General features: G+C 43.6%; 1 protein-coding gene across 1 annotated transcript in view; it reads right to left on the reverse strand.

Annotated features, from left to right (window-relative positions):
- Positions 1-2,073: 2,073 nt before the first annotated feature.
- Positions 2,074-27,737, reverse strand: part of PLA2G4A (phospholipase A2 group IVA) — a 53,592-nt gene continuing 27,928 nt past the window's right edge. Inside the window, exons 8-18 of the mRNA XM_068199477.1 lie at positions 23,742-23,878; positions 20,188-20,410; positions 19,256-19,370; positions 16,732-16,869; positions 16,297-16,389; positions 14,851-14,922; positions 12,883-13,134; positions 7,743-7,927; positions 4,693-4,888; positions 4,337-4,494; positions 2,074-3,527 (exon numbers count right to left, since the gene is read on the reverse strand). Coding sequence (XP_068055578.1) covers positions 3,396-3,527; positions 4,337-4,494; positions 4,693-4,888; positions 7,743-7,927; positions 12,883-13,134; positions 14,851-14,922; positions 16,297-16,389; positions 16,732-16,869; positions 19,256-19,370; positions 20,188-20,410; positions 23,742-23,878 — 1,701 coding nt within the window. The 3' untranslated portion in view covers positions 2,074-3,395. The remainder of the gene's footprint in view (positions 3,528-4,336; positions 4,495-4,692; positions 4,889-7,742; positions 7,928-12,882; positions 13,135-14,850; positions 14,923-16,296; positions 16,390-16,731; positions 16,870-19,255; positions 19,371-20,187; positions 20,411-23,741; positions 23,879-27,737) is intronic.

Below are 27,737 nucleotides of genomic sequence, written 5' to 3' on the forward strand. Positions count from 1 at the left end.
CAGGGATGGGAGGTGTAGCTTTACCAGTCTTATTTATTCTTCAATGGCACAAGTTACAGTTTCACACTCAGATAAACCCAGAGCTGCCTGTATTTCCCTGCTCAATTTTGACTTGCCTAAAACAATATACCAGGGTGAGAATTTGAGAGACAAAGGCCAAAACCACCTCAGGGTTCCCAGGTTTCTGTGGCCAGTTTGGCCACAGCCTTTGAGGAGGACACACTGGAAGAGCATTGTACTGATTAAAGACAAAATATTTAAGTATAAAGGTGGTTTGATGTTAAATTCCCCAAGGTTTTTCTGACAGGTCTCGGGCTGGCCTCTCAGTGGGCTGCTGGCTCCAGGTGAAGGTGGAGTGGCAGGGAAGCCCCAGGTGCTGCAGAACAGTTCCCTCTGCAGACACCAGACCCAGCCCAGCACCAGTGACCCCATCACAGCTGGGCTTCCCCTTTCAGTGCCCCATTTGTCCCCACATCTTTCTCAGACCTGGCTGTGTTCCTGGTCCATTCAGGTCCATCCTACCACATGGGTCTCTCCAAGCTCATGGCTGCCTGCTCAGGGAGCTCTGTTCCCAAACATCTCCTGACAAAACCTAACAAAACCAGGAGTCTTTTGGCTTGGCCTTTGTTCTCTGATTTCAGGTTTGTGAGGCCTGGCACTCATGGGTTACGCAGCCACAGAAGAATTCTTGTTCCTGTGGAGTTTGGTTGTCTAAAGGTTAAGGAGTTGCCGTGTCCTGGCTGCGCCCCAGTGCCTGTTCCTCGCGTGCACAGCAGCGCTGTGTTTGTGTTGCCATGGGGAATTCCTGGGAACCCTCACGGCCCCTGCCTCCCACCCTGGGAGAAGGGCCCTGTGTAACCTCCTGGGTGAGTCACATCCCCACACAAACCTGTCCATCCCGGGTGCCAGCAGTCAGTGAGGGGTGAATTTACAGCTCCAGGAAACGTCTGCTCTGCTTTGCTTCCAGTGAGCACCAGAGCAAGACCTGTTATGTCAACACAAGTGGTTGCACAATCTGGTGTTTGATCCCACATCCACTCCCGAGCACAAGCAGCTCTCCTGGAAAACAAGCTCTGTAGGAACAGCTCTGCAGGTCATCACTCAGTGCTCAGGTGTCATCCCACAGACAAAACATGCCCAGGGGAACGGGAAAGGGCATGGGCTGCAGCCCCATGCCCTGCCAAAACAGATTTTCTTCTCACCGACACAAACACGCCGAGGCCACCGCTCCGGAGCTCCAGCGCACCCCAGGTCAGTGGGATTTATTCTGAACATTCCCTTCTGCTGGTAAAGGAAAAGGCAGGCAGAGATTTCCCGTGCCCATCCTGGCACTGCAGCCTGCCCCAAGGTCCCAAGGAAGAGATGCTCAAGGCCACCCTCAGTGCTGGGTGTCCCAGAGCCCACCAGAGCTGCTCTCCAGAGCACACCAGAGATGTTTTCCAAAGCCATTTTCCCAAGCCCACCAGAGCTGCTCTCCAGAGCCCACAACAGCCTATTTCCAGGGCCCACCAGAGCTGGTTTCCAGACCATACCAGAGCTGTTTTCCAGGAACTGAGCTCACCCCCAAGGCTTCACCCCCTTTACCAGTGCAGGGTGGCACTTCCATGTCCTTCAGGCATGAAGGATCTTCATGTGCTGCCCCTACAGTAATGTTTGAAGCCCAAAATAATTCATTCTCTAAATCCATCTTTTTCTGCCTCCTAGGGATCACACGCTGGGTTGGGAAAAAATATACTGTACACAAAAAGCAGAAGAACCTGGATTAACAGGAGGGAGAATGAGAAACAAAGGATTACATTTCTAGGTATGGGAAAACTTTGTGTGGTTGGTGTCACATTGTGTGTCAGAAAAGGGTTTTTCCTGCATTCTTATTCTCCTTCCACATTATTTTAATAATGTCTAAGGAACTTCCATGCTTTATAAGGAATCCAATATTAAAGGCAGCAAAAACTCATCCCGTGCACTATCAGTCTTGTGAGCTGCCCCACACCATCGAGCTGCTCCACATCTCTTCACAAAAAAACTGAAAATAGCCCACAAATTATCAAAATAAAACTGTCTGAAAACAGCAGGTGACAAATATAGTTTTATTTTTTATCATCTGGTAACACTGTGATAATATAAACTGTATCAAGCTGATAAAACTCTTCCATGAAACAGAGTAGCTACATATTATAAAATAAAAAATACAAATATTACATTACCAAAAGGAAAGACGACATTTAAAAGAAAATATTACAATAATATAATGGTACCAGTTCCTTTCCGTATTCCAGAATTTATGGAAAATGTTTAAATTATGCAGCACTAAGATAAGTTACTTTTATTTTTCTCTCTTGATTTTAAACATGCACTAACTCAAACAGAAATAAAACCTATTGATCAATACAGGAAATGTTATTTAACCACAGAACTTTGCATGTAGACTTGGACCAACCTAGGCTAGTGGAAGGTGTCCCAGCCCATGGCAGGGGGTGGAATGAGATCAACTTTAAGGTCCCTTCCACCCCCAACCATTCCATGATTCTTTGGTGCAGTAGCTGTTAAAAGAAATGCACTGTAATTATTTCCCTTCCCAGGGATTTACTGATTTTAGCTATTAAAGTTCTCAGAGGTGCAGCTGCATTTTCTGTGCATTTGCAGGGTTACAGCAATACTGGTTGAGATGGTACTGAAATAAATCTCTCTCTATGCACAGTCTTTCATTATTCAAAGTACTAAGAATATATGTTTAAAATAGCCCTTAAGGCTTCACATTCTTACCTGGGCATGTTCTACCAATCCCCAGTTAACATTGCCACTGTCCCTTTGCAGAAATGTGTTGTTTTAATCATGCTCAAATGCAAAATCACTGTCAATTTATGAAGAAACATCCAGGTCAGAAATACACAAACTGACAATAATTTAACACGTGGCTGCCAGTAGCTCAAGAGTTCAAGCAATGTAATTTTGAGGATTAAATAAGAAAAAGAAAGTACCAGAGGTTTCGTTTTTTGCTGAGTGGCACAGACATTCTCATATAGCAGTAAAGTGGATTTCATTTTTCTTTTCTAATTCCATCTTACCCTTCAAGCTATGCCCAGTATACATCAATTAAAAATCAATTACCCCCCAAAAGAAACCAGTGTTTACAATTTTATAAGAAAACAAAGAGACACTGAACCCAATGATCTCCAACTAATTCCGCAGTTCTAAAAACAAGGATCTCAACCTACTGAAATGTTTTTCTCTCTCAGAAAAGCAGTACAAAATGCTATTGGAACTTGAGCGTTCACAAGAAGATGTGTTCACAAGTGTTGCACAGCCCTGAGAGGAGCAGGGATGCTCCACTCAAGTCCTTTTGCCTGCAGTTCCAAAGGCAGGAGCAGTTTCTGGGCAGGGCAGGGCCACAGCCTCTACGTGTGGTTGTTGTTGAGGTTGCTCTTGTTGAAGAACCTCCTGGCCTCCACACTGCTGAGGGACACGGAGCAGCGCGAGGGGTTCTGCTTCCTGTACTCGATGCTCTCCATCATCGCCTCCTTGATCACCTGCACCAGCAGCAGAACTCACATCTGAATACTTGGAAATGGACAGAAACAGCCCCTTCTGCCATTAACAGCTGCTGCTCCCACTTTTAGCACCCCTCCATCACTAACCAGAGGGATTGACGAGTTTTAGTACAAATGGTATTTCTTGAGTGTATAAAACACTGATTTTAATGTGGTTAGTAAAAATATGAGGGAGGCCACTAACACCAAAGAAGTCACACAAAAATCCACAGTATTTAAAAAAGCCCCAGTGAAACTCAGAAAGGTAAATCCAAACATTGAGAAAAATCCATTATTTCAAGGATGTAGAAAGTAATTATTATGTTGAGAAAGATTTAATCTTCACTTTTATTTCCTTGATGCTGATGTAACAAGTTTTCTTCACTATATTGATTAAAACCCCTGTATCTTTATCTGGGATGATCATTACTCTTGTCACTCCACAGATGTTGGGATCATGATGTCACGTTTCACTAACTATCAATTACAAACAATTATTACTGAGTTAGCTGACAAAGAAATTTCCTTCAGAGAAAACTTCCAGTGTCCTTTTTGTCCAATTAGACAAAAAAAACACCCTGAGTATGAAGTCCTGCATATCATGTTTAGATCTTTAACAGTGCCCTTTGCTCAGCTATCCCGAATGGCTTGGGATGGTAAAACGGCAAAACCAAGGCAAGAACCAAATGAGAAAATCAGGCAAACACTGAGGCAAAGCCCTGTACCTTCTGTAGGGCTGATTTAGGGCTTTCCTCACATCACCCACTTCCCCCCGTAACAATCCAGCCCTTTTAACCCTCCATACTTACATCCATGTTGTTGAGGGTATTGAACTCCATGAGGTCATGGAGCCTCTTGAAAGCCTCATTGGGATACTGGAAGTTGAAGGTAGAGAAAGGTGTGTCTGGATCATCAAAAATATCAAAGTCTGCAAAATCCTTTTCTTCTTGTGTTTCTCTGGGAACACCTGCACAGGACAAATACAAAAATTCCATCCAAATGTTAGGGCTGAGGATTTTATTATTTTTAACAGCTCCTTTGAATTAATTCCCTAAGGACTACAGACAAAGCTGGAGTTGTTTCAGAGGTAAAACATTCCTAGTACATAACCACCAAGTGTTTCCAGAGGAAGCGGTGGATTCAGCATCAGGAATTGTGAGCTCACCTGGAGCTTTGTACTTCCTGAAGTTGATGTTGGCCAGCACAAAGTGGATGATGGTCGGACAGTCCTTCTCTGAGGAGGTGTCCTTTGGTTTGAAAACATAGCACTCCTTCATGCCCTCCCTGTCAAACACGTTGGGGTCTATCTTGGGGAAAGGAAGCTTGTTCATTTTGGCCCATTTTTCAGCCAGCAGGATTTCCTGGAAAGAGGAGAAAGACTCAGGTTCACAAAAGCTTCCACTGCAAAGTCAGGAGGTGTGCAGAGACAGGGATCATGTGGGGTGGTTAATGTAATCCATAAATTAGTAAGTCTCCAACACAGGAAGGACATGGAGGGAGTCCAGAGGAGGCACCAGGATGACCAGAGGTATGGAGCAACTCTGCTGGGAAGAAAGACTGGGAGAGTTGGGATGGATTAGCCTGGAGAGGAGAAGCTCCAGGGTGCCCTCATTGTGACCTTCCAGCGCCTGAAGAAGCTGACAGGAAACATGGAGAGAGACAATCTCCAGGAGATGGAGTGACAGGACACAGGGAATGGCTTCCCACTGGCAGAGAGTGGGTTTAGATGGGATACTGGGGAGAAATCCTTCCCTGTGAGGGTGGGGAGGCCCTGGCACAGCGTGCCCAGAGAAGATGTGGCTGCCCCTGGATCCCTGGGAGTGTTCAAGGCCAGGCTGGACGGGGCTTGGAGCACCCTGGGCTAGTAGAAGGTGTTCCTGCCATGGCAGGGGTGGGATGAGGTTAATGTCCCTTCCAGCCCAAACCACCCTGTGGTTCTCAGGACTAATCAAGTCCATCTCAGCACAGATGACCCAGCAGGACCAACTGAGCACCTCACTCACCCTGCCCAGGCTCCACCACCTGCCACATGAGTCACAGGAAAGAATGTGGTCTGCTCCAGAAACCTGGGGGTGAATTTACAGAGCTGACAGCGAGGGAAAAGCCATCCATAATTTTACTTTGCAAAGCAGTACCAGTGCTGTGGCAACCACTGAGAGCTCCTAAACACCAGGCCATGCATTGTTGTACTCAGAATTAATCCCCACACTCAGTGGCTTCTCAAAGCACACCGAGTGAAGAGCTCTGGAAAACAGGCTTCTTTTTCCTCATGACAACTCAGTAAACAAGATAATTTGTAAATAATGACTCAGAAGCATGTAATGAGGGTGTGTGAGAGGGAGGAGAGGGAAGGTCAAACATCTTTAACTTTGGTTTTCAATGAAATAGGACCCTTCTTTGGACTACTGTTTTGGATACGCAGGAGATTAAGAGATAGCGGGTGTAAAATGGTAAACCAAGGCTCGAGTCATTGAGTAAAATATTAGAGTGCTACCATAGATACAGGCCCACTTCTGAAGTGGCATTTGCTCTTTGCAATGCACCAATGGGACAGAACTTGTTCCTGTTCCTGTCCTCTGCCTCGGGAATATACCTGTGTCCGCCTCAGCAAACATCCACTTGTGCTCCAGAAACAATTCCCTTCAACAGAGGCTTCTGGAAAACCTAAGGCACCATCTAATTTTCCCACCATTTTTTATTGTGTTAAGGAATTTTTTACATTTTGAAAATGATGGTTTAGAGAAAAACCTTCAGGATACCACTTGAGTGCTCACTAATCTGTCCATGTTCCCCAAAACAATCCAGAATATTGCAGCTGACAAAGACAAAATGCTAAGAGTAGCAGGGGTACAGACTTTTGCTCGGACTCCACCTGGGGAATGTTAAAAAAGGGAGGAAAAAGATGTTTCAGAAGCAATGGCAGTACTGTTTCAGAAGCAATGGCAGTGCTGTGTCAGCAAATTTAGCTGCTGGGGCAAACACTCTTGACAAAAAAAGAGATACATTCTTATGCAAAGAGAATATTAAAGGAAAAAAAACAGACTCTGGGATTCAGTTATTTAAAGAAAAACAAAGGATTTCAAGCACTAGGAAGTCTTCTCAGTGCTCTATTCTCTCCAGTAGCCCCAAGAGATCTAGAGATTACAGGAATTTCTTCTTTTTATTCTCCTGTAATTTGGCTTTGCAGTTGGCAGCACTGATCTCAAGCTCATTTTGCTACTGCTTTTGTTTACTAATGTTTTGAGGGTTTTGTCACTCCATAACAGCTGAAGGAAAAGAATTCTCCATTTGTTCTAACTGAAATTTGTCTGTAAAGCAACAAGGAATGCCAGTTGTTTCTCAAACAGGAATGTTTTCTGAATTCCCTTAAAAATAATTTAAAAAATCCATTTGGGTTTGAAATAAATAATGACTCTTTTTTGAGGATGGTAGAATCACTACCGTTGGAAAAGACCTCCAAGATCACACACGACCAAATCCCACCACGCCCACTAAACCACAGCACAAAGTGAGAACCTCACAGCAGTCTCTGAAGTGCTGTTTTTTCTGTAGCAGTTACCAAAATGATCCATGCAAAGGCTTTGGGATCATCTGGAGCTGTGTGGATGTGCAGGTTGTACAGCCTGACAGCTGTGTTTTCCACACCTGCTGCAGAAAGCAGCCATGGCACTTACGCCCTGTTCTCCTGTTGCTGTTTTGCTCTGGGCTGGATGGATGTAAGAGTTCCATTTAAACCAGTGCTGGGATTATCCTGGTGAGATGTAAATGAACAGTTAGCCCTGATTCCAAAAGGTTATTTATTTAGCAATCCTGAGATGATGCATTTCTGCAAGATGATGACACGAAACCATCCATTTACATCACAACACAGAGAGGAGAGCAGCTGGGCGGAGAGAGAGTACGGCAGGGAAAATGACTTAATTGTTTAATTCTGACAGAAAATAAAACTCTGCAATCAACGCCAAAGCAAAACTTCCATAAAAACAACCAAGCTCCTGCTTCAAAGCAAGCTCATTATTCCTCTTTGTGCCACTTGCCTCATGGAAGGCATGCAAACAGGAACTGAGGCACAGGGCAATATTCTGCCTTGACGTGGAAAGAAATACTCCAAAGTTGTAGATACAACAGCACCAAGGCCTTTCTGGGACCGTGAGGAATAGAACTGAGTCACCTTGAACTCCTGAAGGCAGGAAAGGAAGGGCCTGTGTCACTTACTTTGAAAGGAGGGCTGGAATCACTTGGCCTGGCTGAGAAATCAAAGGAGATGATGAGATCCACACCTCTTTGGGGCCTTAGGATGAGTGGGTAGGGCAGGTTAAAGGTCAGCCCACTGTCCACAATGTGGATCTTCTTGCTCTTCACATCCAGGGGCTCATAGATCCTCTCAAACTCGTCGGGATCTGCGTGGAACATGGGAAAAACAAACCAAACAGGGACACCTGAGTTAAGAACTGAGGTTCTGATGAGCTTTCCAGTGTCTCCCTAGGTTCTGGGGACAGCACAGAATTTGAACTGCACAGTGTATCCCAGGTAAACACACCATGAATTCAAGTGTAACTAAAACTCTTAAAAACTGGAGAATGAGGTGAAAAGCCAGAATTGGAAGAGCCCTCAAGAGGTTCACAAGGCAGACCCAGAGGAGGTGAACCAAAGGGGACAAATGCCCAGGTTTGATCCCAGCCCTCCCACCTTCACTCCATCATCCCAAACAGTCCATACACAAAGGAAGAAGTTTATGGGATGCCAAGAGACATATGGGGGTGTCAGAGGATGACCCCAGACTCTGTTCAGTGGTGCCAGTGACAGGACAAGGAGCAATGGCCATAGACTAAAACACAACAAGCTCCACCTCAACACAAGAAAGAACTTCTTCTCTTGGAAGGTGCAGAGCCCTGGAACAGCTGCCCGGGGAGTGGAGTCTCCCTGTCTGGAGACATCCCAAACCCCCCTGGACGTGCCCCTGTGTCACCTGCTCTGGGTGACCCTGCCTGGGCAGGGGGTTGGACTGGGTGATCTCCAGAGGTCTTCCAACCCTAATATTCTGTGAACAACCACCCCTGCCCAAACCTATTCCCCCAGGCTCCTTCCCAATCCCACATACTTCCTAGCTCTCCCAAATTTACCTGAAAATCCTCAATGTGACTCTGCCCTTCTGTGACACTTGTCAGTGTCTGCTTCTGCTCATTAAATTGGGACTATCAGGTCTTGTTTCCCAACCTGCACCAGACCTGATGACCTCACACTCACCACTCCAGCAGGAACAAAGAGAAACAGTGACCCATATCCCTAATTCAGGCACTGGACAGAATTCCCTGTCAGCCACTTGCTGCTGGTGCTGTCCCAGCGTGGCATCCACCACTCTTTTCTCTAAGCCCAACCTGATGATGTTTCCCTCTAACCCAAACATTCCCTCAGGTACAGCTCAGGAAAAACCAATCCATTTTCCCTGGGTGTCTTCACACTTGTCCAGGTCTCTGGACACTAGAAAATGAAAGTGTCTGGACACTACTAAACTATCCCTGCTGTAATGAAAAACTTTCCCCCAACAGTCTTTTCTTGTTCTTACAAATATTTCCAGTGCATGGTTTTGCTTTTCACCAAAAAAATCTAATGCTCATATCTGTAGAGGGCAGTGTAATGTAAGGAATGCTGGATAGAAAAAATATAATTATTTCTGCTACAGTTGAATTTCCTGGCACCTACTTATTGACAATGACAGTAATCTGGAAAAAAAAAGGGTATTTTTGAAGCAAAGAAAATCTATCAAAAATAACTCTAAGTCTTGTCCCTGTCATTTCAGGAGCAGCATGTTGTGAGGACCAAACAAAATCTTAAAACAGATTATTTCATTTTTTATTTCTGTTGTTATTTATAAGAGGACCCTTTTCAAATAATAAGGCACCATTCCAGATATATTTCATAATCATAAATTAGCATAAATGAAAGAAAATGTATCAGTATTTATCAAATTCATCACAATTTTAAAAAAACAGAAGAAAACCCACACTGACTACAGTTCCCTTTAGCACCAGTAGACCAATTTGGTTTTCCTCCTCTTGTTTAAAGACAACATGCCAAGCATAATTTAACCCTTGTTTTCACTAGAACTTCTAAGGAATTGTAAAAATATTTTTGCTCAAGTTTCATATTTTGTTATGTTACAAAAATTTAATTTGAAAGATCCTTTAATCAAGAACAGCATCAGTTATAACAGTGTTTGTGATGGGAGTGTTATTACTGCCACACAAACTTCCTCCCACCACTGAAGAATGAGATGGATCCTATTGCTTACAGCCCTCATGATCCTAAAATCAAATTTATCAAAATAATATTATTTTTAAAGGAGAAAATGTCTTCACGTTGTCAATAAATTTATAACATCCATATAAATGGGTTTTAGTAATCACAATCTTCATAAAATCCCAGAGCCTGGGACATGACTTTTCAGCCTTTCAGGAAAGATGCATTCCTATTACCAGCACCTTCCAGTCCATCAAACAGCAAACTGGGAGAAAATGGGAGGATGTGGCACTTGGGGACAGGGTTTAGTAGCAGTGCTGGGTTGATGGTTGGACTTGATGATCTTAAAGGCTTTTTCCAGCCTTAACAACTCTGTGGGACTGTGTTTACCAGCCCAGCTCAGTCCTGTCAGCTTCCCAGCAATGGGATACACAGACAGATATTTGTTAGGAAATCATAGCGGGCACGTCCTAGAGACCAAATCTGCCACAGTTGGCAGCTCCACTGGGAGGAGGGCAGATCAGAAGGGCACTTGCTACTGACGTCCATCTACTACAACTGTTTCCATAAATACTCAAGTAAGGAAGCAGGGATTAGGGGTTATTTTTCCCCATTGTAATGCACTTGGCATTTTCTCAAATCATTCTGGTGTGTTGTAACACCAAGAAAAGAAACAGAACGACTCTGAGTTCGCAATAAAATCACTCCTGATGAAATAAGAAAATGTTTAGCATTATCTCCAGAAATAGAATCTGTGGAAAAGCAAAGCCAAGGGTTTTACTTCCCGACCAGGCAGCTGGGATCTCTGCTACAGGCACTGCAGACCCTAAATTCAATCCTCAGCAATGACTGTAAGACTGCCCTAGGTCAGCCACAGCTCATCCTCTGCAGAGGGTTTGGGACAACTGGAGGTGGAAAATATTATTGATATCCTTTCTGATTCACTTATTTCTCCTTTGGAGTGTATGGCAATAAAGGAGAGTAAGCCTTAAAGCAATACAGACTTCCCTCTGCACTCAAGATGACAGGTAAACTGCTAGTGCTAGGAATAAATATGCACAGCTTAAATGCATCCAGTGCCACAGTAATCTAAGGATTTAAATTTTACACCACAGTCTCCTTTCTAGCTGCGCCTCTGGGCTCCTCAGCTCTTCCATATATTAGGAAAATTCACAGCATTAAAATGTGGACACACTCATCACACTACTGAATGATTACATTTTATATTAACTACTGACATTTCAAGGGGTTTTTAACTATTCTTGACTGTTATATTGCAACCACTCGCAGCTGTCAGATCTGAGTTGTAACTGCAGGTTTGTGAATGTGGGCTTTGGCTAACAGCAAAAAACTGCAGTTATGTCAGTCTTTTCCCATTTTAACCTACAGAAGTTTCAGGCACTCCAAAGTAATTGTGTCAGAGGTACAGAGATCTGTCAAACCAGCATTTTATTTCCATCTAAATCAAATCCCAGGAAGTTGACAGTTGATTCTGAAGACTATCCACGTGTCTTAATTATGCAAAATTCTCATCAACTGTCATTTTTTCCAACCATAAATTTCCTATCCACTTTCCTGCCTCTTTTCCAAGTACTATAAATATTAAGACTACCCAGTTGTAAACACCTCTGAGATGACAGAAATATTTAGAAAGCGGAGTCCAGATGGAAATTACTCTTCAAGCCCTGCAAGGGATTTGTTACATTAACAAATACACATTAGAGCACGGCTGCTACTTAAGCTTTTAAATGACATCAGGTATTTACTGTTGCTTAATGAGCAGTTGAGACAATCTCCTTCCTCTGAATAGGAAATGAGGGCTGAGGAGAATGGTGCTGTCACCAGGGATAGTTGGTAGGGCTGTGCTGGGAGGAATAGCCTGGAGGGAACATCCCCTTCAGAGAGGTGTAGTGGTTCTTTGCTTGATGGACCACAGAATCATGGGATGGGTTGGAAAGGACCTTGAAGATAGCTCAGGACCATCCCCTGCCATGGGCAGGGACGCCTTCCACTGTCCCAGGTTGCTCCAAGCCCTGTCCAGCCTGAGCTTGGACACTTCCAGTGCCAGAAGAACACCAATAAATTAACTGCCTTTCACTGAGCAGACGGCAGTGAACACTAAGGCAAAGGCTCCAAAATCCTAACCAAACACAATTATTCTTCACTGCTACAGTTCCACACACCACATCCCTCATAGAATGAGGGAAGACTTTGAACTTCTTCTGCAAATTAATATTTTTCTGAAATTCTTATCCTCTATCAGCATTCTTGTTTAAGCCAACATGAAATATGGATGCACCTGCACATCAGGAACCCTGGAATGGGAGTGGTTTGTCAGGTGGATTCACACTGGCAAGAACATGGTGTAAGCAAAGTAAGAATCTATCAGCTGTGTCAGGGCAGGGTCAGGCTGGAGATCAGGGAAAGGCTCTTCCCCAGAGGGTGCTGGGCACTGCCCAGGCTCCCCAGGGAATGGGCACGGCCCCAAGGCTGCCAGAGCTCCAGGAGGGTTTGGACAATGCTCCCACTGATGCACAGGGTGGGATTGTTGGGGTGTCTGGGCAGGGCCAGGGGTTGGACTCCATGATCCTGGTGGGTCCCTTCCAAAATTCACTGATTCTGTGATCCTACAAGTGAAGAAGTGTGTTGCCTCCAGGGGTTTTTCAAAAGACAAAGACAGCAGATGAGCTACAAAGGTTTTGCAACAGGGAAGCCCTGCAGGAGAACATGGAAAGGTTTCATTTCCACCAGCAGGCTTAGCATCAATAAGAGCCAGGGAACAACCTGGATACCCTTTGGAGAAGGCCAATACAGTGAGAAAGCGGATGTAACAAGGGGCACCATACACAAAAGCAGTTTGGTCCCCTTCTGCCAAACCAAGAGCCACCGTCCCTCCAGCGGCTGTTCCACACGCTGTGCCAAGGGAGAGGGCAGGGAGCAGGCAGGAGTCACTGTGTGGTGCCCTTTGAGCCTCCCAGCCCCCTCACAAGCTCCACTGCTGGACAATGCCCATGGTGCTGCTGTGGCCCTCCTGGTGTGATGTTACCGTGCTGGGAACTCGCTGCCTCTGCCTTCGTTAATAACCACGCACAGCACCAGCGTGCTGGGAACTGACCTGCCACTGCTGCCGGCTCCTCCTCCTCCAGGGACTCCTGGGTGAGCAGCTCTGCCAGAGGGGACAGGGGGTAGCAGCTGTTGAGGTTCAGCCCCAGCATGAAGTTGTGCACCTTGCCAGCGCGGCCCTCGCGCGTGTTGAACAGGGCGCTGTCCCCCACCAGGGCCATCAGCATGCGCTGCACCCAGCTCTCCTGGCTGCTCTCCTGCTGCCTCTCCTGCTGCTCCCGCTTTTCCTCAGCGCCCTCGGTGCCTGCACACAAAAATGAGAACACCCAGCAGTGGTATTTAACACAGCAAGTGTAACCCCAGCATTGCAGGGGCTATAAAATAAAGGATCAACAAAAATAATAAAGTTCTTTCAACGAGCCAGGGGCTGGATGATGGAGCTTTGAAACAATTATTTCAGAAAAGTGCAGAGAATTCATCCTTTCAGCTTCACAGCCCAGTGAAACCTTTCATCTCCACCACAATAGTGTGGATGTGTCCATCAAGAAAACAGACTGGGAATGTTAAATGACCTGAGCAGGGCTTTCTCTGTAAGCTCTGCTGGGCTCAGGGATAGACCTGAGCTGATAAGATACATACTTGATATAGACTTCAATTCATCTGGATGTGCATTGACAGCCTTCTCCACCTTTCCTGCCTGTTAGAAATCCAGCTTTGCTCAGGAAAGCAGAATCAGTCTACATAAAGGATAATACTATAGTAAAGGAATTCTAAAATACCTGAAATTATCATTACAGTAAACTATAAACTACAATTAATATCTGGCTTTAATTAACTAAAGAATACAATGAAAGATTCAGACTTAGATGTCTGAAGTTGGAGCTCGCAGTAAAAATGATCTGGACTGGCACCACCCTGCATTCATTTACCTGTCAAAACTTGACTTTTTGGGGGTGTTTTTGACAAGAAAATAATTCAGGCTCAAGTTTCATACTTTAAATCCAGCTTTTAAACGTGCCTCTTTAACCCACGCTTTGAAGTAGCTGAGTTTTACATAAGCAGAGAGAAAAGAAGCATCAGAGAAGACCAACATCTGTCCAATAACGTTCTATGGAAGTGAGAAGGATTTCCAAATGTTTACAATCCCAGATTTGTTGGTTGTTCACTATGGCTACAGACTAGGAGAGAAATGTGTTTGGTGCTGGCTGTAGTGTTTAAACAGGAAATCCACAAATAAACACAAAACCTGGTACCACCTACAGTTTTACACATAAGGGGAGTTGAAGAAGCAATCACTGAGCTGAGCTAATGACATTATTCCCTGTCTCACCATACAGGATTTTCTCTTCTTCTGTAGATCCTGAAATCACAAACAGCTGCATTCTCATCTTTGCTCCACTTGTTAAAAATAAAACTTGATTTTTGCAGGTGAAAATCACTCCAAAAATATAATCAAATACAGAAAGCTGACTAAGACACCAGAAATCTCCAGGTGCTTTAGGTTCTTAGAGGTAATTGTCAATAGAATTTTTCCTCCCACTGCCCAACATTCCCTTTGTGGCTGTGCCTCTTCTGGGCACCTGGATTTGGGCACTGTTACAAACACTGTGCCATGCATGAGGAATTTCCTGTATCAGATGTCATTTGTAAAGGTGCTAGAAGACACTTGTGAATGCTGGAAACACACATTAAACCACTCTTAGGTAAATATTTGATCACAAAACCCTTGAAAACAATGGATAGTGTTGGTTTAGGGGGCGGGCAGCAATTCCAAGGTGCCTCTCAGCTCAGCAGCTTGCTGGAAACAGACTTCCAGAGAGCTCTGGCCCAGCAAACCACATTTTTGGGATGTATGTGGAATTCCAGACATGTGTGAGAGAATCACCTGATGATTAGCTTGAGCAGGAGACATGAAGTGAAGCTCAGAAGCTCCTGGGGTCTCTTGTTCTCTATTTTGCTGAGCCACACAAAAGCTGATGGAAAAAGGAAATGATGAAATGAAATCTGAGCATTTCCTTACCTTTTGGATGCTGTGACTCATCTTCACTGTCTGAGCTGTCATTGCTCACAAGGTGCTTTAGCCTAATATTTTCTGTTGAAAGAAATATAAATTCCTTTAAACTGCAGGGGTTTAACTGGCAGAACAGTTAAGAATTTCAAAACAATCTGAGTCATAAAATTGTCATAGTCTTTGTAATAGAAAATACAGCTGAAGAGACTGGTTCTGCTGTGGACATTACAATGTGAGCAGCAGGTATTGGATTTAGCCTGCGATTTTTGGGCTGGAAAAGAAAATGTAACCCTAAAGCAGTACCTCCCACTCCCCTCTGCACCACATACCTGACACACTTTATTCACCTTCATTAAAATGTAGATGCTTAGCTTCTGTCCTCTCAGTAGCTCCTACTGAACTAGGAAAATGTTACTGTGGTGCCAAAGTGGCACTGGGACATCTCCAGCTCTGGTCCAGACTGTGGTTCAAGTCACATGAATATTTTCACATCTGATCCCATTTCAGAGAGTATTTTCTAAATGATATGTGAAACGAGGCACAGATGACAGATAACATTCCGTGTCTCACTACCTTTCAAAAGCAAACTTTTCCATGATCACATTTATTGACAGGGATCCTCCATGAGGAGCTGTTAACACTCATGAGCTCTATCAGAAATAGGAACCTGGAGGTCTCATTCTCATCCATAAAGAAGAGATTATCAAACAGCTGAATTCCATCCATTAGGAGGCAGACAGAGGTTATTATTTAAAAACTACCTCAATCTACATTTGCTCTTCTTGCTCTTCAGAAAGATCTGGCTGTCTAGGACAATTTATTTATTGGTCAGATCTTCCCCTGTAATGCTGTTTTCTCAACAGGAAACAGAAGTGTAAAAAGCCTTCTATCATTAACTACATCCTCAGATAAAACTCAATAAAGTCCATCCAAACCAAGCCACAACTCTTTCTTTACAGTCCTCTTGCCATTTCTGTGCCAGGAGTGAAACCAAAACCACTCATTTTGCAAGCAAAGGACCATATAACCAACAGGCTGTGGTTAGAATGGAGCAATTTAACTACCTAGAGATGAGACAATTTAGGTGCATTTTGCTAAACCCTTTAATAACATAGCCCAGTGTCAAGAGACTACACAAGTAACTATTAAATACTTGTCAGCTTCTGCTGTCCAAAAATCACACAGCAACATAAAGAGAGGATTCTATTAACTACCAGAAAAGAGCTGGATAGATGCATGTGACCTTCAGCAGCTCTGAGTGACCAGAAACAGAAATGAAAGAAAGGAAAGAACATCCCCAATGCTCTTTCCCCACCTCAGCAGCATCCAGGAGTGCCAGAAACTAAAGGTAATTAATTCCACATTCTTAAATGACTACAAGCAGTGCCATCCTTCCACAGAGGGAGAATCTTGCTAGTAATTTCTCTGCATAGTGGAATTATTTACTAATAGTACCTAATTCTTCTTCCATGGTGGGCCCTTTATTCTGAGAATTGGAGACACCAAGGACTCTGTTAAATAATATTGAAAATGCACTGCCCCAGACACCTGAAAGAGAAAAAATAAACAATGAATGGTGCTTGACAGAAGGAAAATAAACTCCACATAACTTAATAAGCACTGTTTAAGCAGTTGGTTGCTCTCTGAACACACCTCTGAGTTTGGAGCAGGCCAAGTCATAAGCTCAGATGTCCAAGTCAGAACAAAAACCCACGGAAATTAGAAACAAATCAACAATGCCATTTCACATCTGTGCAATCTTTCGAATTAATGTCTTCCAACAAACTGAGAGCTCCACTTCCTGTCTCACACTTTGTGCGACTGCATTTAAAAGTCCATGAACTACTGAAACTGCATTTATTTTTAAGCCTCTTTCTGTCACATACTCACCCATCAGGAAATGCAAGGGATTTTCAGTATATTTCTTCACCACTGTCCCCATAAAAAACTTGCTTCCAAACAGATCAGGAGACATGAAAGTGCCATACTTGGCCATTCCAATTTCATATGGACTGAATTCCACCCAGTCTGCAAAGTCAGAAACAAAACTGCTCAGTCAGAAATCCTCAGGATGGAGGAAAACACAGAAATGAACCAAGCAAAGAAATTTTAGTGAAATGGGAAGCCAAATAACCATCAGGAATATCAAATCAAGGTCAGTGATGTCTCAGCAGGGAAAGAATCCTCATTCTCCCTTATTACAATAAACTTTGGTGAAAGAATGAGGTTGGAAAACCAGAGGTATAAAAGCAGAGATCACAAATGAGGAACACACAGTGACATCTGGTTTTCATCCCCTGCTTCAGCATGATTCCCTGCCACATGTGGGTCTCAGCTCCAAGCTGCTTTTCCTTCACTGCAATTCCACCAAAAACACGGGGAGCAGTGACAGAGGTGCCACAAAACCAATTACTAAATATCCCAAGGGTTGTGAAGTATTCTAGCAGAGGTTTTTGGATTCTACCCAAACTAAAAGTTTCATGGGAAATCCAGTATCAAAAGGCAAGGCTGAGAGGCAGCTGATAAACTTATCAATTCAAACATTGCCAAAGATCTCCTTAAAAGTCCATTTTATTGAAGAGAGAGCTCAAGAAAAATATGGAATAAAATGTTCAAATGCATTTTCTGATCTTTGAAGAAAATACCAGAAATTTGCATTCTATTGATGTAGGCCTTTGAAAATGGATCTTGGCTGACTTGGAAACACTTTGTTTGATACCAGTGGAGTTGCTTCCATCAGAGAATTCAGTTCAAAAAGGGAGCAAATAACAAACAAAACATATCTTCTCTTTTTAGCATTTCACCCATTCATCTAGTTCACCTTCCCTATTTTTAGGGATTGATTTGACTAGAAATAAATCGGAAGTAATTCTGAAAAAGAAAGGCAAAAGAGACAGCTTTGAGATATCCCCACATGTCATGGAATGCCATCCACCCTCAGGATATTCCTGCTGACGTGTGGAGCAGAAGGTGAACACTTGTTCTGAAAAGGAAAGATTTAATCATGACTGCTGGGAGTTTCATTTCACAGGGTAATGCTTATCTGAGCTAAGTCAAATACAACATCCTATTTTCCAAATAAATCACCCACAAATCTTCACATTCACTGGAACAGGAGGAAATTCCATTGAAGACCCAGTCCAGAAATTTCATATTTCCTTTTAGCTGTATAAACATGAATTGGCAGCTATGTGTGCAGAACCAAGGTAACAACAAAGCTGAAGTGAGAATTAGAATTAATTTGTGTTAGCCCACCTCCAGCTTGCATTTGCACTGAAGGAGATTTCTCAAATCACAAAGCCTGCTCAGGGAAATAAAATTTCTGCCTTAGAATCAATGTAAATTAGGAAGTGTAAATACTTCTGTTCAAAATTTACTACAGCTCTCACATCAGGAAAAGCTAAAAGGAGGAATGGAGCTTAAAATAAGAAGCAATCAAGATCTAGCATCCTCTGTAAGGACAGAGATGTCAGCCTCAAAAGGCAAACCCAAGATCCACTGGCACAGGGAATACCTTTTTATAGAGCAAAGTAAAGCCTACAGGTGCTTCTGATCTTGCTTAGAGAAAGATATTAGTAACAAAAGATCATTTTGGTTTTAAAACAGTAATGCAATTAAAATATATTGAAAAACAGAAGTTCATCTAAAACCCAAAATACTCCTATTTTCAAACAAAAAGGTATCAGTTTCCTATATAGCAAAGTTAAAGACACATTTTCCCATGAAATATTTAGCCTAATTTACAATTCCTCATTTTCATTTCCAGCCAAAGCTTTGACAGCAACTTCTCCGAATAACTATTTTTGGAAATACAATCATGTATAAACCTGAGGCAAATCACCTGGCACTTCCCTTTCCAGTCTTGTATATAACTATATACAGATGCACACATCCTTGTCTTAGTCTTAGTGTAGCATCTTCCACAACTGGACCCACTCTCAGCTGAAGTTACCAGAAGGGATTAAAACCTATGGAATAAATACAAGTAAAAGGGTTTTTTTATGTTACCAACAGCACTTCACACTGGGCAAGAAGTGAAAAAGAGACATGATATCTAATTTGTTTGTCCAATTTTAATCACAGAATCGTTAGAGTTGGTAAAGACCTCTAAGATCATCATCTGTTGATGCCACCCTTCTCTGAAAGAGAAGGTGACTGAGGACATTTTCATTTTCCTGTTTGATACACTAATTTAAACATCTTTTCCCTGCTGAAGTCACCAGGTTTCTCTTTGGCTTGGCACTCCTACCTGAATATGTCATCACTTATCCCTGAGTACCTTCTTATCACTCTGTCAGATTCCCAGGAGTCAGATATGCAATTAGACTCAGGTGCATTTAAAAAAAGGGTTTTTTAACCAGCCACACACCTCCCCTCCTTGCCACAAGTGACTCAACACAGATTGGGAACACACCTGCAAACATCAGCTCTGAGACATCTGGTTTGACGTGCAGACAGGTGAAGAGGGGCAGAGCACACTGGGCATTACTGACCTTCTCTTTCATATTGCTCAGAGTGGTGTCCATCCTCTGCAGGGAAAGAAAGACATTGGTCCCAAACACATCCTGCTGATATATATATATAAATAAACATCACATTTTTATTTTATATAAAGATCTGAGTGAGTCCTCTTGTCAGTGAAATTTGATAAGAAAAGTTTTTCACTGATGTGTCAGGTTCTGATTTAAATTAAACATCTATGCATTTTTTCATCCCTTGGTACACAGGGACTTGTCACCAACCTCACACAATCATTAACAGCCCTTCAGCATTAGAAATCTATACATCTGCCACTAAATGCTGTGTTGCCTCTTTTTCAGTGTTTTAAATTGTTTAAAACCCACTATCAGTGTACACTCATGAGGGACAGAAATGCATAAAACACATCTGCAAATCTACTGACACATTTCAATCTTGCCACAAGATTAAATCCAACTGCTGCTCACCTGACTCATTTGAACTGGAAGTCTTTGTGCCTGGTTCAGCCTATTAGGAATTTTCAGTTATAGAATACAACAGTATGAAGCTCTCCTGTTGTCTCATTTTCAAAAAAACCAAGGGGATCTTTCACGTTGAAATTAGTACTTTTTTAAGCAAATGCTGTTTCTTATAGTAAAATGTGCACTCTTTATTAAATGTCACTAAGGTAATTAAAAAAAAATAGTACCAGTGAGAATTATATAAAAGTTTCACAGCTTTAACAGCATCAAACAGTACATTTTTAAGAAAATGCTGTTTCTTATAGCAAAATGTGCACCCTTTATTAAATGTCACTAAGGTAATTTCAAAAAAATACAGTAACAGTGGGGATTATATAAGAGTTTGACAGCTTTAACAAGCACTCACATCATGGATCAGTGTTTCCCCTATGAGCATCCCAAAGATGTCTGTGAAGGTGACAGGCTGCCCTGAGCTCTTCTTGTTCCACAGAGCCTCGATGTAGCGCTTGACCTTCTGAGGGGTGAGCAGCAGCAGGGGGTTGTGGCTCACCGAGTTCATCAGCTCCTCATTGATCTCCTTTGGGCCCTTGGCTGGGAAATCAGGGTGGGAATACAGAGTTGACATATACCTGCAAAGGCAAACAGGCTCTGTGAGCATCAAACCTGCTGCAGGGTCAGCTGCCTGGAAGCTACACGAAGCTCATAAATTAGTTGATACAGTTACTGATTAAATCAGGTTAATTAACTCTCCATTTATACAGGAAATTGTAATTTTCTTTTTCTCAAAGCACAGAAAGCTGAGCAATTTGTTCTAAATATAAGCACAGGATCAAACACTCAATGTGCATTTTCCATAATGTGTATGAAGCAAATGATTAAAGAGACCTCATGTTTCTGTTTAAGGGATAACAGACAGAACATCCTAAGCTGAAAGGAGCTCCTCCAGTTAGCATAGCTGTGGGGCAGACTGGAGGTCCTAGAAGGACACATGCAGTCCTCTCCCTGTAAGAGGAACCTTTCTGCCCTCCAGTTCATTATCACTACTGAAAAATTCCTAAAATATCACAGAATACCAGAATGGTTTGGGTTGGAAGGGACCCTAAAGCCCATCCAGTGCCACCCCTTGCCAAGGGCAGGGACACCTTCCACCAGAACAGGTGGCTCCAAGCCCTGTCCAACCTGGCCTTGGACACTTCCAGGGATCCAGGGGCAGCCACAGCTTCTCTGGGCACCCTCTGCCAGGGCCTGCCCACCCTCAAAGGAAAGGATTTGTTCCCAATATCCCCTCTAAACCCACTCTCTGCCAGTGGGAAGCCATTCCCTGTGTCCTGTCACTCCATCCCTTGGAGACTGTCACTCTCCATGTTTCCTGTTGGCTTCTTCAGGCACTGCAAGGCCACAATGAGGTCACCCCACAGCTCCTCTTCTCCAGGTGAACAATCCCAGCTCTCCCATCCTTTCCTCCCAGCAGAGCTGCTCCATCCCTCTGACCATCCTGGTGCCTCCCCTGGACTCTCTCCAGCAGCTCCAGCTCTTTCCTGTGCTGGGGCAGCTCTGCAGGTGGGGTCTCACCTGAGCACAGGGGCAGAATCCCAATCCCCATCCTGCTGCCCCTGCTGGGGACTCAGCCCTGGGCACAGGGGGTTCTGGCCTGGATATGGCCCCACTTCCCAGGATACGATGCTTCCATAATAAACGGAAGCACAGTATACAACCTGTGCAGAGAGTTAATGGACTATGAGGATGAGGCCAATCATGAGTTTGTCACTGAGAAACAAGCTTAGTTTTACTGCAAACAAAGCTCAGACACACGTGCAGGCAGCCCTGGCTTCCACTTGGTTGGGTTAGGCCACACCAAGACAGGCCCTTCTAATCTGTGAGAGGCTCATTTATATTATTTACCCAGTGACCTGGCCCAGGTACACATCCCTTACTCCAGGCACAGCTCTGAGACACACACGGGGTCAGCCTGGCCCTGAGGTCATGCCCAGCCATTTCTGTGACAGCACAACCAGCCCTGTCCCATGTGGGCTGCCAGGACTCCCTCCACGGGCTCCACGTCAGCTCCTGCCTGCAGGGAAAGGGGAAGGCAGCTGGAGAAATCAGCACAAGGTTGAAGCAAGACGGCAGAGAAGCGCTGCTCCAAGGTTAGGCATGCAGCTGAGGGGACAAGCAAAAACCTGCCTGTCCCACCAGGAAAGGAATCTCCACCCTTCAGGAAAAAAAGAAAAGAGAATTATTCCCAAAGGACAGACTGCATGGAAAAGAAAAGGAAAGGAAGGGAGTGCCAAAGTGTCAATTTATTTATTCATCAAGCAAGGAAAGACTGAAGAATGACATCAGAGAGCAAAGGCAAATTTGTTCAAACACAACTGTCTCCAATCTGTTTCTGACTAGAGCAGTTCAGATAATCTAATATAAATAATAATCTCACTATTTTAACTCAGATTTTATAGGTTTACATTTGATCAACTATGTATTCACTCCTGGGTTTTCCCAAAAAAAGACCTCATAGCCACCAAAGTGACGTCTGTCCTGAGCAGGGATTGCAAACCCTTCCCTAGAAACACAGGTAATGTTTTACAACACCACATTGCACTATTCCACCGTTCTTCATCCACCTTCTGCTTTTCACAGCTGTGACAGAAGTATATTCATCTCTCTCAACAGACAGGGATAAATCTGCCCCCACCACCAGTGACAGAAAAATGGGTTCCAACCTTTTATAGTCCAATCTAAAGGACAGAATTACTCCAGTTCACAGACACTTCTGGCATTTCAAAACCTCCTGGCATTCTGAAAGCTTCCCTCTAGTCTGGGAGAGGGGAAGCAAGCTTCACACAGTGAAAAATGATTGACAAAAAACCCTATACAAGAAACAGAACTGATCATTATCTCCTTCAAGAGTCAACTCTGGGGTTAGAGTGTGGAATTAAAATTCATGTGCTTCCTTAGAGCTAAACCAGGTGATAAAACTCATCCCAAGCAGATTCCCTGCTCGTTCATATTACAGCAAGTCTTTTTCTCTCAAATAATCGAGACATTTGTATTATCTCATGGCCGAGTCTGAAAGGACCCTCGAGGTCTCTGCTCCAGCCTCCTGCTCAATGCAGAGCCAGCCTAAGTCAGATGAGGCTGCTCAGGGCTGTGCTCAGCAAAGTTCAGCTTCCACATGAGCACTGCCTGAGTCAGAGTCAGGATGACACCGTCCCCAGCCTGCTCAGGTGAGCATGGCTCAACACATTCCAGTGCTTGGCCACTCTCCCTAACATAGTTTCCCTAAGAGTTAATCCAATTACTCCTTGTCCTTTCCCTGGGCATCTCCAAAAAGAATTTGTGTTCTTCACAGCTACTCATCAGGAACTGAAGATAACAGTAAGATCTCCCCCATCAATGCCTGTGCCTGCTCCTCAAGGTTAAATGAACTATTTTAAAACCTCATGTACTGTCTAAATTAAACAGTGCCAGTGGGACTGAGACAGTGGGTAATCCACAGAGGGATGCCCTGCAGGGTTGAAGCCAGGCCCCAGACATCCCCAGTAAATCCACCAGGATTTTACACTGGGTGTAAAATGGAGCAGAAGATCTTTCAGTGATTTTGAGGAGCTCTAAAAGCTCTTCCAAAGCACACAACACATTTTGGGTTGATTGAGTCATCAGCTTCAAATCACAAGGGATTTTTTTGGTTTTTCACTTTAATCAGGAAAATAAAACAACACATTATCTGTTGATATAGAAATATGGGTGCATATGTGTGGCACCTCCATCCATCCATTCCTGGAAAAGCACCTAGAGCCTGAGCTCTCCTTGCCCTTTGGGGCACCCGAAACACCTCCCCCAGTAGATCTGGATGTGTAAAATGTGCTGTGAATTATAACCATAGACATAAGGCAGCTCTGGTGACAATTCCTTCAGGACTTGCTGCAGGGAAGCTGAGGATAAGCAAGAGGAAGGCCTTACCAGGTGGATCCAGAGAGCCCAGCAATGTAGGTGGCACAGTCCAGGACTCCTGACTCATAAAGTGCTTTCATGACTCCAGCAAAGCCCACCATGGCCCGGAACCCCCCTCCCGAGCCTAGCACAGCGATCACGGGCACCTGCAGGGATGAGACAACACAAGCACCACATCAGGGACAAGGAACACACCCTGGGAGCACCCAGTCCAGCCCCTGGACACCCCAAGAAGAATTAGAATTTGTTTGAAGAAGTCATCACTTGTAGCAAGATTTCTAAACAAAAACATATGCAGAATTTCTTTAGAATGTCTGTCCTTCTTATCCATGATGTGAAAGAGAGGAGATATTAAATTTAGTTATTAAATGAACTATTTAGTTATAAGACCACATGGATTTTTAAAGCAACCTAAACACCAGCTTTAATCCAATTCATATCATTGTGACAGAGCCAAAAGCAGTAAAATTTACTAATGAGAAACAGAACAGAGAAAAATAATATTTTGACTGGGAGTTTATAAACAAGTTTTATAACAAAAACATCCACTATTACTACAAAGCATGAAGACAATCTCAATTTTACCACCACTTTGCAAAAACTGCCAGAGAGGTAATGGGAATTCATAAGGATCTGGACAACTACTCAGCCACCAAGAGAGGAGTGAGCAGAACCATGTTTATTATGGCACCAGGTTACAATTGTGTCCACAGGGGTTCATTTTACACTTTTCTCCTTCTTACTGCCCAGCCCTGACATCTAGGCTGTTCCCCTCAACTGCACAGTTTCCCCAGGAATCTAAAAAGAGGACAAAATAAAATAAAAATTAATTTGCTCCCACCATCATATGTTTTGGCCTAAGTAAAGGGCTCATCTAGTTTCCAAAATCCAGGAGGATTTTCCACTGTTCAGGGGTGACAAAGGAACCAACTCTTGATTGTTACAGAGCATAAAAAGAATGGCACAGCTGTGCAGAAAGCCCCTATCTGATCAAACTGCTAATCTGTCAAAAATCTCCCTGAATGGCAATTCCAGGTGCCAATAGACAGGATTAGTGACAGGAAAAGGATCCATGTGATGACAGAGTCCTGTTCTTTCTGCAGACTCCATGCTCCAAGCCATGAAACTCCCCTGAGGACTGACTGTCCCAAGGAAATGCCCATGAACAATGACCAAGGCACTCAAGATGTTTCTTGAGGCTTCCACTCCCCAAAACTTCTTATTCTTGATGCAGTGAGATTATTTTGTTACCTCCTTCATAAGTGTTCAGCTTTAGTAATAGAAACCACAGGTATTCGTGCAGCTCCAGAGATAGGGATCTATCCCAAAAATGACACAGCCCAGGGAAGGATTTGGGATATGTTTTGTTAAGCCAACACCCCAGTAACGGAGCAGCTGCTTTGAAGGAAGAGCCATGTCAGTAATCACTCCTTTAATAAGGTGGGGAAGCTTTGAAAGCTCCTCAGGAGCACTGCCCACTCAGCCTGAGCAGACACATCCTAACAGGGTGGAGATGTCACCTGCAGATGCAAGCCTGGAGAAGCTGTGTGAGAACACTCCCAGAGCACCACTGCTCCACCCATCAGTGCACTGGCACTGGGAAAATGGGAGAGTCCCTCAGGAGGCAGAGGAACCCACTATGGAGACAGGCTAGGAATGCCCAGGAGAGTCACCAACATCCTGACTGCAAATGTTTCCTGATCCACAAGCACTCTGTGCATCCCAGGTTCCTGCACTGGGAAGGGTGGATACAACAAGGGAAAAGAGGATTATGGAATCACAAAATCATTCAGGTTGGAAAAGACCTCCAAGATCATCAAGTCCTACCATCAGCCCAGCACCAACACCGTGTTCACCACTAAACCTTGTCCCCAAGTGCCACAGCCACACACTTTTTGAACACTTCCAGGGATGATGATTCCACCACTGCCCTGAGCAGCCCTTTCCAGTGCTTTACAGCCCTCTCCATGAAGAAATTTTCCCTAATATCCAACCTGCTCCTCTCCTGGCACAGCTTGAGGCTGTTCCCTCTCATCCTGTTCCTGTTCCCTGGGAGCAGAGCCTGACCGCCCCTGGCTGTCCCCTCCTGTCAGGTTTGTTAAACCAGTTTTTTAACTCTAATTCAGTTTCTGACGTGTTTAAGGGCAAAAAATAGTAAAAACTGAAATGAAATACACCCACCCTGCAAGTTGCTCTATGGGATAAATAGGGCAGAAGCAGGGAGGGGGGGATGAGCTGCAGCCAGAGCACCCAAAGCCAAGAACCACCCTGATGAAGAACAGAGAAAAGAGGATACCAAGGGCTGCACATTCCTCTACTGAACCCCAAATCCTTTGCACAGAACCACCAGCACATGAGTTCACTCAAACCAAAAGGTTCTTAATCCTATCTTCCAGTAATCAGGCAAGAAAAAGCTAAACCATACTAAATCTTGTTTTGGGAATGAGTCTTTATCCAAATGCCCTGGAAACACAGTGTGTAAAATCTGAATACCTGTGGTGGGAAAAGAATGCCATAGGGCACACAAATTATTATTAAAAAATTGTTCTGCAAATCCAGTCATAGAGAACTATATGCTTTCTTTGGAAGATTATGGTATTTTTAGAAAATTGCTTGAAGCAGTAAAATTAAAAAAATAAACCAAGCAATAACAGAAGTACGAGAAATCTCCACCTCTGTGTTTCTAGAATGTGCCTCAGGATTAAGTTAGGAAATTTAGAACTACTCACTTCCCCATCCAGACATGTATAATGAATTCAGAGGTATTAAAGTCTCCCAGCATCCCTGAAAAGCACAAGCTACTAACAGATGAAGCAACTTGGGAGAATTTTGAGTATGGGACTTGCCCAAGATTAAACAAGACCCACAGACAGCTAAGACTACTCAATGTCTCCCAACTTCATGTTAAGACTTCAAACATCCCATAAATCCTCCTGCTATCTTCCATCTGTAGCAATAAAAGTAAAGCTACAGTTTAATTAGAACAAAAAGGGTTTTTTCATTGCTAGAAACAGATAAAAATTCTGTAAGCTTAGAAATACACGTTTGGCATATGAAAAATGGGAGGATAGATACAGTTACTGTCTGGGAAGATGAATTTAACTGATAAAATTTCAGTATTGGAGTCAGTGAGGGATAACAAGGGAAGATGATGACACAAAGAATAAGAGATCTTAGCTATCCTTCGTAATAATTCATGCACAGATACCACCTGCAAGGATCTGAGACCTGAGGCACTGTGTTCCAACTAGAGCTTGGCAGAATATCCACATCCTTTCTGAGGAAGATCCTATTCTGCCCTAGGTCACACCAATGTCACACTGACAGATTCCTACTGTGAGAAGATCTGCATGTGTTAAGATTAAAAAAAACTGAATTGAAAATTAAGAAACTTCGAAAATATTCCTTCTCAATACACACCACTTATCTCAGTCCAATTAAAATGTGTATAATACTTGTTAAATTCTTTCATGTTCCTCAGAAAGTTCACAGCAGAACATTCATGAAGTAAGACAGAGTTCAAAAGTACACAACAATAAAACATTTACCACCTGCTAAAAACTTCATGGAAATGTAAAAGAGATTCTTCAGTTCTGGTTGCAAAAGACTGTCACATTCTCCTTATATTAAAAATGCACAAAAGGAATCAATGTCAATGAAGGGATCAACCCAGATTAATTCATGGACTCTGTTCATTGCTTGACACCCTCACAGGCACAAAGTGTTCCTGTCATGATTCAGAAGCAGCACAGGAGAGGGAATGGGCAAGGAAGGAAGAGGATGGGAAAGCTACAACAAAATAACTAGATCTGTACCAAGTGGATTCTTAATTAACTCTAATAATGCAGTGTTTTATGACGCTACTGAAGAGCTCAGTAGGATCTGGGCCCCTCCTCACTGTGGTGTGAGGCCCTGGCACAGGGTGCCCAGAGAAGCTGTGGCTGCCCCTGGATCCCTAGCAGTGTCCAAGGCCAGCTTGGATGGGGCTTGGAGCACCCTGAGCTA

The sequence above is a fragment of the Anomalospiza imberbis genome, chromosome 9 (assembly GCF_031753505.1).
Source record: "Anomalospiza imberbis isolate Cuckoo-Finch-1a 21T00152 chromosome 9, ASM3175350v1, whole genome shotgun sequence".
Lineage (NCBI taxonomy): Eukaryota > Metazoa > Chordata > Aves > Passeriformes > Viduidae > Anomalospiza > Anomalospiza imberbis.